Source organism: Salmo trutta, chromosome 15 (genome assembly GCF_901001165.1).
Source record: "Salmo trutta chromosome 15, fSalTru1.1, whole genome shotgun sequence".
Classification (NCBI taxonomy): Eukaryota; Metazoa; Chordata; class Actinopteri; order Salmoniformes; family Salmonidae; genus Salmo; species Salmo trutta.
In genome coordinates this window covers 66,397,765-66,407,399 of record NC_042971.1, presented here as the reverse complement: position 1 = coordinate 66,407,399, position 9,635 = coordinate 66,397,765, and the positions used below count along the sequence as shown (strand labels likewise).

The 9,635-nt window shown below is 42.6% G+C and overlaps 1 protein-coding gene across 1 annotated transcript; it reads left to right on the top strand.

The window, feature by feature from the left end:
* Window positions 1-6,739: 6,739 nt before the first annotated feature.
* On the top strand, window positions 6,740-9,031 carry LOC115149558 (thioredoxin-like protein 1). The gene is made up of 4 exons (XM_029692514.1): window positions 6,740-6,970; window positions 7,655-7,751; window positions 7,985-8,158; window positions 8,867-9,031. Exons 1-4 carry the CDS (start codon window positions 6,873-6,875, stop codon window positions 9,014-9,016), a joined length of 519 nt encoding a protein of 172 aa, XP_029548374.1. The 5' UTR covers window positions 6,740-6,872; the 3' UTR covers window positions 9,017-9,031.
* The last annotated feature ends 604 nt before the right edge of the window (window positions 9,032-9,635 follow it).

Sequence of the window (9,635 nt, the reverse complement as noted above, 5' to 3'; positions counted from 1 at the left end):
AAAGGCCCCAGAGTCTGCAACACCACTAAGCAATGGGCACCACCAAGCATGCGGCACCATGAAGTTATAAAAAAATATCCAAAACTTTGAACATCACACGGAGCACCATTAAATCCATTATTAAAAAATTGAAAGAATATGGCACCACAACAAACCTGCCAAGAGAGGGCCGCCCACCAAAACTCACAGACCAGGCAAGGAGGGCATTAATCAGAGAGGCAACAAAGAGACCAAAGATAACCCTGAAGGAGCTGCAAAGCTCCACAGTGGAGATCGGAGTATCTGTCCATAGGACCACTTTAAGCCATACGCATACCACAGAGCTGGGCTTTACGGAAGAGGGGCCAGAAAAAAAGCCATTGGTCTGATGAGACTAAAATTGAGCTTTTTGTCCATCAAGGAAAATGCTATGTCTGGCACAAACCAAACACCTCTCATCACCCCGAGAACACCATCCCCTCAGTGAAGGATGGTTATGACAGCATCATGCTGTGGGGATGTTTTTCAGCAGCAGGGACTGGGAGACTGGTCAGAATTGAAGGAATGTTGTATGGTGCTAAATACAGGGAAATTCTTGAGGGGAACTTCTCTGTCTTCCAAAGATTTGACACTGGGACGGAGGTTCACCTTCCAGCAGGACAATGACCCTAAGCATACTGTTAAAGCAACACTCAAGTGGTTTAAGGGGAAACATTTAAATGTCTTGGAATGGCCTAGTCAAAACCCAGACATCAATCCAATTGAGAATCTGTGGTATGACTTAAAGATTGCTGTACACCTGCAGAACCCATCCAACTCGAAGGAGCTAGATGGCTAGATGTGCCAAGCTTAGAGACATACCCCAAGTGACTTGCAGCTGTCATTGCTGCAAAAGGTGGGTCTACAAAGTATTGACTTTGGGGGGGGTGAATAGTTATGCATGCTCAAGCTCTGTTTTTTGTCTAATTTCTTGTTTGTTTCACATTAGAAAATATTTTACAATTTCAAAGTGGTAGGCATGTTGTGTGAGTGAAATGATACAACCCCCCCCCCCCAAAAAAAAATCGATTTTAATTCCAGGTTGTAAGGCAACAAAATAGGAAAAATGCCAAGGGGGGTGAAAACTTTCACAAGCCACTGTAGACAGGTGTGCCTTTCCAAATCATGTCCAATCAAGTTGTAGAAACATCTCAAAGATGATCAATGGAAACAGGATGCACCTGAGCTCAATTTCGAGTCTCATAGCAAAGGGTCTGAATATTTATTTAAGGTATCTGTTGTTGTTTTTTTTACTTTTAATACATTTGCAAACATTTATAAACCTGTTTTCGCTTTGTCATTATTGGATATGGTGTGTATTTTGATGAGGACAAAAAAAATACACGTAATCTATTTTAGAATAAGGCTGTAATGTAACAAAATGTGGAAAAAGGGAAGAGTTCTGAACACTTTCCGAATGCACTGTATGTATATATAACACTATCTAAAGAAATGCACACACAAACACACACACACACACACACACAGCCCTAGCCTATATGCATTATAAGCCAATTCAATGGAGACTGGAGAGTGAGTCAGTTTACTTTCTCTCTCAGATCATAAATATGTTCAGATCTTAATAATTTTGTGTATAGAGATGACCTAGAACATGAAAACAATATATAAAGAAATCTCCCACCTACAGTATATGCAGTATAAACATGTAATTACTACTTCCAGTGTGAAGGAAATCTCGAAGCTTTTGTTCACCTGATATACAATACCTCATGATAAGCTGCAGACCTTTTTATCTACCGAGAGTTCTCATCCGTAATCGCCACAGCTGTATACATCCCTCCACAAGCCAACGCCATGTTGGCATTCAACAAACTGTATGGGGGCCATAAACAAACTAGAGGATTTCTGGTGGGCAAAGACTAACGGAGGGAGACTTAAAACCATTCTCACACACACAAACACACACACACACACACACACACACACACACACACACAGACACACACACACACACACACAAACACACACACATACACACACACACACACACACACACACACACACACACACACACACACACACACACACACACACACACACCACCACTCGAACTCTAAACCACTTTTAGGACTACCTTCAAAAACAATGAGGAGCTCCCTCAACCTCCCTTTCGGCAATACTGACCATGACTATTTTCCTGCTTACAAACAAAAGCTGAAACAGGAAGTACCAGTGACGCGCTCATTACAGAAATGGTCCGATGAAGCAAACGCGAAGCTACAAGACTGTTTTGCTAGTACAGACTGTGATGTACTGTGATGCTCACGTCGAGGAATACAACACTGGGTTTTGCATGAAATCCCCTGTTCCTGGATGACTTTGTGATGTATCTCTCTCTGGCCGATATGAGGTTAGACCCAGGTGCAGAGAAGAGACCACACATCAATGGTTAAGGATAAACCTAAATACTTTACTGAGAAACAGTATACCTAGGGGGGAAAAAAACAACAAACACTAAGTGTTGAAAACTCACTCAGGAAACAACCACACACAGTAAACAATTCAAGCATCTGTAAATTACCACAGAAAACACACCTCTTTTAACAGGGACACAATCATGAAATAATAAGACACAATAAAAGTCTCTAGGGCGGTCTCTGCCGCCCTCTGGTGACCAGGAGGAACCCTGACAGCCGATGTGAGTAAAACCATGAAACAGGTTAACAATCACAAGGCCGCCGGGCCAGATGGAATACCAGGGCGCATTATCAAAGAATACGCTGGCAAGTATCTTCACAGACATTTTCAATCTGTCCTTGTCCCAAGGCTTGTAATTCCAACATGTTTCAAGCTGACCATCATTATCCCTGTTCCCAAGAGCTCCAAGATGACCTGGCTAAATGACTATCGCCCTGTAGCACTCACATCTGTTATTATGAAGTGCTTTTAAAGGCTGGCTATGACACACATCAACACCATCATCCTAAACACTCTAGACCCAGTCCAATTCCAATACCGCCCAAACAGATCCACAGATGACACAATCTCAATTGCATTTCAGCCTGCCCTCTCCCATCTGGACAATAGGGGGAATAACTATGTGAAAATGCTGTTTATATTCTACAGCTCATCATTCAACACCATAGTTCCCCTCCAAGATCAACACCAAGCTGGGACCCTGGGACTGAACCCCTCCCTTTGTAACTGGATCCTGTACTTCCTGATGGGACGGCCCCAGGTAGTGAGGGTAGGCAACAACGTCAACACCTCCGGCATGTTGACCCTCAACACGGGGGTGTCACGACTACTGCCGAGGGTGGTTCCTCTCCCTGTTCGGGTGGCGCTCGTCGGTCATCGTCACCGGCCTACTAGCTGCCATCGATCCCCTTTTCGTTTTTCTGTTAGTCATGTCTTTATTAGTTGCACCTGTGTTCTGTTAGTTAATTAGTGTTATTATTTAAGCCCGTCTCTCCACCTATTCTGTGTGCGGGCTTGTTACGTGTTTTCACTGTGTTCGTGGTGTGTATCGTGTTGGACTTTGGATTTGTTACGCCCTGTTGTGTTTGGGCATTTTTTCCTCATTTTGTGGTACTTATTAAATATATATATTGTACCAAACATTTTTCTGCCTCCACACCCATAACGTCCAAGCATTACAAGGGGCCCATCAAGGGTGTATGCTCCTGTACTCTCTGTTCACCCACGACTGCATGGCCATGAACGACTCCAACACCATCATCAAGTTTGCTGACGACATGACGGTGGTAGGCCTGGTCTCCGACTGCGATGAGACAGTCTACAGGGAGGAGGTCAGAGATTTGGTAGTGTGGTACCGTAACAGCAACCTCTTCCTCAAAGTCAGTAAGACCAAGGATCTGATCGTGGACTACAGGAGAAAGAGGGGAGCGCAGTCTCTCATCCATATTTGCGGGGCTGTAGTGGGGTGGGTCAAGAGCGTCAAGTTCCTTGGCGTCCACATCACTAAGGACTTAACACAGTCCACGCACACACCCGCACAGTCATGGAAATGGCAGAACAGCGCCTCTTTGCCGTCAGGAGGATAAAAAGATTTTTGCAGGGGCCCTCGGATCCTCAAAAAATGTTACAGCTGCATCATCGAGAGCATTTTGAATGGCTGCTTTACTGCTTGGTTGGGGCGGACAGCCCAGTACATCACTGGGGCCAAACAATTGCCGAAGACTCAAGCCAACCAAGCCATAGACTGTTCACTCTGCTACCATCCAGAAAATGATACCGGAGCATTGGCTCTCGTACCAATAGGCTCCTAGACAGCTTCCACCCCCAAGCCATAAGACTGCTAAATAGTTAATTAATGGTTACCTGGACTATCTGCACTGACCCTATCTTGGGTCAGACTCTATGCACCCTCACAAACTATAAAACTATATATTCAGAACCAGTCAAAAGATTGGACACATCTACTCATTCCAGGTTTGTTCTTTATTTTTTTTACTGTTTTCTACATATTGTAGAATAATAGTGAAGACATCAAAAAAAATATGAAATAACACATATGGAATCATGTAGAAACCAAAAAAAAGTGTTTCTTCAAAGTAGCCACCCTTTGCCTTGATGACAGCTTTGAACTTTGAAGAATCTAAAATCTAAATATATATTTTGATTTGTTTAACACTTTTTTTGGTTACATGATTCCATATCTGTTATTTCATAGTGTTGATGTCATCAGTAGTATTCTACAATGTAGAAAATAGTAAAAAATTATGAAAAACTGTTGAATGAGTAGGTATGTCCAAACTTTTGACTGGTACTGTACACACTATATATACACACTACACTGACACTCCCACACACAACCCCCACACATTCACACACACTACATACTCACACACACGCATATCCACAACACAAACACACATTCAAACATTGATCTGGTACTTCCTGTATATACCTCCACATTGATCTGGTACTGGTACTCCCTGTTTATAGCTCCACATTGATCTGGTACTGGTACTCCCTGTATATAGTTCCACATTGATCTGGTACTTCCTGTATATAGCTCCACATTGATCTGGTACTTCCTGTATATAGCTCCACATTGATCTGGTACTCCCTGTATATAGCTCCACATTGATCTGGTACTCCCTGTATATAGCTCCACATTGTTCTGGTACTCCCTGTATATAGCTCCACATTGATCTGGTACTGGTACTCCCTGTATATAGCTCCACATTGATCTGGTACTCCCTGTATATAGCTCCACATTGATCTAGTACTGGTACTTCCTGTATATAGCTCCACATTGATCTGGTACTCCCTGTATATAGCTCCACATTGATCTGGTACTGGTGCTCCCTGTATATAGCTCCACATTGATCTGATACTCCCTGTATATAGCTCCACATTGATTTGGTACTTCCTGTATATAGCTCCACATTGATCACAGTGCCATCCGTTTTGTCACCAAAGCCCCATATACTACCCACCACTGCGACCTGTACGCTCTCGTTGGCTGGCCTTCGCTTCATAATCGTCGCCAAACACATTGGCTCCAGGTCATCTACAAGACCCTGCTAGGTAAAGTTCCCCCTTATCTCTGCTCGCTGGTCACCATAGCAGCACCCACCTGTAGCACGCGCTCCAGCAGGTATATCTCTCTGGTCACCCCTAAAGCCAACTCCTCCTTTGGTCGTCTCTCCTTCCAGTTCTCTGCTGCCAATGATTGGAACAAACTACAAAAATTTCTGAAACTGGAAACACTTATCTCCCTCATTAGCTTTAAGCACCAGCTGTCAGAGCAGCTCACAGATCACTGCACCTGTACATAGCCCATCTATAATTTAGCCCAAACTACTACCTCTTCCCCTACTGTATTTATTTATTTTATTTATTTCGCTCCTTTGCACCATATTATTTATATTTTAACTTTGAACTTTCTTCAAACTACAAATCTACCATTCCAGTGTTTTTCTTGCTATACTTTATTTACTTTGCCACCATGGCCTTTTTTGCCTTTACCTCCCTTATCTCACATCATTTGCTCACATTGTATATAGTCACATTGTATATAGTCTTTTTTCTACTGCATCATTGATTGTATGTTGTTTTACTCCATGTGTAACTCTGTGTTTTTGTATGTTGTCGAACTGCTTTGCTTTATCTTGGCCAGGTCGCAATTGTAAATGAGAACTTGTTCTCAACTTGCCTACCTGGTTAAATAAAGGTGAAATAAATAAATAAAATTGATCTGGTACTTCCTGTGTATAGCTCCACAGTGATCTGGTACTTCCTGTATATAGCTCCACAGTGATCTGGTACTTCCTGTATATAGCTCCACATTGATCTGGTACTTCCTGTATATAGCTCCACATTGATCTGGTACTTCCTGTATATAGCTCCACATTGATCTGGTACTTCCTGTATATAGCTCCACATTGATCTGGTACTTCCTGTATATAGCTCCACATTGATCTGGTACTTCCTGTATATAGCTTCATTCTTGTGTATTTTATTCCTCCTGTTAATATTTTTATTTGTATTATAATTGTTTAACTCTGCATCATTGGGAAGGGCTCATAAGCATTTCACGGTTAAGTCTACACACGTTGTATTCGGGGGGGCATGTGACAATTAGAATTGGATTTGATTTCGATACATTCACGTGAAGTAAAAACTTACCTCGGATCATTATTTGTTAAATTGAAATAGAATAAATTCATTATATTTCTGTGATTTATTTTAGCTGTGGAGTTGACCACGCCCTGCTTGGTTTTCATTGGTTAATGGTCATCTTTCGTCAAGGAGCTTCAGTAAAGTGTGTGATTCCAGAGAGACGAGTTGAGTTTGGACAGTTACACTATTTTGTATATAATCTGTCCTAAATAAGATCCATATTTGCAGCTGTATTCTGTAAAATGGTCGGGGTAAAGGTGATCGGAAATGATTCAGAGTTCCAACCTGAGCTAGCAGACGCCGGATCAAGGCTTGCGGTAGTGAAGTTCACAATGGCAGGGTAAGGTTCAAAATCTGTTCCCAGGCCTGGCTTTACCAGCTAGCTATGATCTACGCTGAAATGGGCGATCCACTTTCATTTGTGAATGTATAACTAGATAGTTAGTTAATTTGTTTCGGTGCATCAGTTGTTGAGTACTTTCTTTTAAAAGCGTGACAATAACTAACGATAACTTAACTCGGACAACATACCACGCTGTTAGGTAACTAACGTTAGCTAGCTAGATAGCTCAGCCAGCTATGACTTAGCAATATCAGCCAGGCTAAGCTAGCTAGACAACTTGTTATTAACAGCATGACAGTAGTCTGGTACTAGCTATCTAACAATACAGTCAAGTATTTTCGATATAATGTGTGGTACATAGAGGTAATGTTATCTAGCTAGCTAGTGGTTTTAATAGACATCTACTAGCGAGCTATGCTCTTCCCCGTAAAGGGAACACAACAACTATGTTTTCTAACGTTCGTTAACTAGTTAACGATCTAGATAACTAGCGAACTCGGGAAGAATAATGCTTAGCTAGCTATTGCTTTAGCTACTGCACATGTGAGGCTTACTTTTTTGCATTTCTGTTTTGTTTATAACAGCCATTTGTTAATAGCTAGCTAACTAACGTTAGCCAATTAACTGCACTTCCGGTTTAGTTGACAATAGCTTCCTGTTAAACTCTTCTTCGCTCCCCAGGTGTCGACCCTGTGTCAGAATATCCCCTGCTTTCAACATGTTGAGTAACAAGTACCCACATGTCATTTTTCTCGAAGTAGATGTACACGTCTGTCAGGTGAGGTTATTTTTGTGTTAAGACTTTTATTAATACAGCCTACTGTGTCGTTATCAAACCACCAGGTACTTCATTATGTTGTTGTTGTCATAGGAGACTTGGTAAACAAGAAGTGATGTATAGCCTCAGACGTTAACATCCTCATGTTATTCATTGAGCAATACAGATGAAGAAGTCTGGAATGTGTGTTGAGGCGTGTGACTAAGACTTGAATGTCAATGTCCCTCTTTCAGGCAACGGCTGCCGCCAACAACATCTCTGCAACGCCAACGTTTTTGTTTTTCCGTAACAAAGTGCGCATTGACCAGTATCAAGGTGCAGATGCCTCAGGTCTAGAGGAGAAGATCAAGCAGCATGTAGAAAACGACCCTGGAAGCAACGAGGACTCAGACATTCCCAAGGGATATGTGAGTATATGATGAACTACATCACTCGGGTGAGTTTCCCAAAACGTAAAGATAATCTTTAGAATTAAGATCATAGTTTGTCTATTGCCCAGCAACTAGCTCACTGATCTTTATGTTTTTTGGGAAACTCACCCTAGGCTAGATATACTTCGGAGTTTTGTCCTTGTCTTCCCGACCTGGGACGCAAACTCAGAACCCCTCCCTGTCTTCCCGAGACAGGACGTGAACTCAGAACCCCTCCCTGTCTTCCCGAGACAGGACGTGAACTCAGAACCCCTCCCTGTCTTCCCGAGACAGGACGTGAACTCAGAACCCCTCCCTGTCTTCCCGAGACAGGACGTGAACTCAGAACCCCTCCCTGTCTTCCCGAGACAGGACGTGAACTCAGAACCCCTCCCTGTCTTGCACCGTCAATGCTGACTCAGAAAAGGTTAGGAATTTCTGGGTCTGTGGTGACGGTATCCCAGGACAGGTCTCAGGATAGCATAAGTCGAAGCTAACCATACGCTACATAAGCTCACATTTCAGTAAAGCAGTGTCAACATTTAGGGTGGTGCTTTACAAAGCTACACAAGTAGGTGCGAGAACCTCTGACTAGAATAAAATCTTTGTTTTTGTGCTCGCTTTTAATGTGCACTTAACATGGATTCACCTTGTGTGCGTCCTTTAAAACAAATATATATCTTTGTACTGTGTCTGTGTGTTCAGATGGACCTGATGCCGTTTGTGAACAAAGCTGGCTGTGAGTGCCTAAATGAGAGCGACGAGAGCGGCTTTGAAAACTGCTTAGTCAAGGACACCACCTACCTGGAGTCTGACTGTGATGAGCAGGTGAGTCTGAGGATGGATGGATGTTAGGTTCTTCTCTTTAGGTCAGAGCTGTCTGAATGTGTTCAGTCCAGTCAACTTGTTGTGAGGTTTTACTGAGTTGTGCAGCGGTCTGAGACACTGAATCTCAGTGCAGGAGGTGTCACTACAGTCCCTGGTTCGAATCCACGGTGAATCACTTCCAGCCGTGATCGGGAGTCCATTGTGCCGTGCACAATTGTCCCAGCGTCGTCCGGGTTTTGCCAGGGTAGGCCGTCGATGTAAATAAGAATTTGTTAATAACTGACTTGCCTAGTTAAATAAAGATTACATTTATAAAAAATTACTGCAAGTACCCCCATGTCCATTTGAAAATGTTTCAAATCAAAGTTTATTTGTCACGTGCGCCGAATACAACCTTACAGTGCAAAAAAGGTATTAGGTTAACAATAGGTAGGTAAAGAAATAAAACGACAGTAAAAAGACAGGCTATATACAGTAGCGAGGCTATAAAAGTAGCAAGGCTACATACAGACACCGGTTAGTCAGGCTGATTGAGGTAGTATGTACATGTAGATATGGTTAAAGTGACTATGCATATATGATGAACAGAGAGTAGTAGCAGCAGCATTAAAAGAGGGGGTGGTGGGTGTTTGCCCTGGTTATGGAA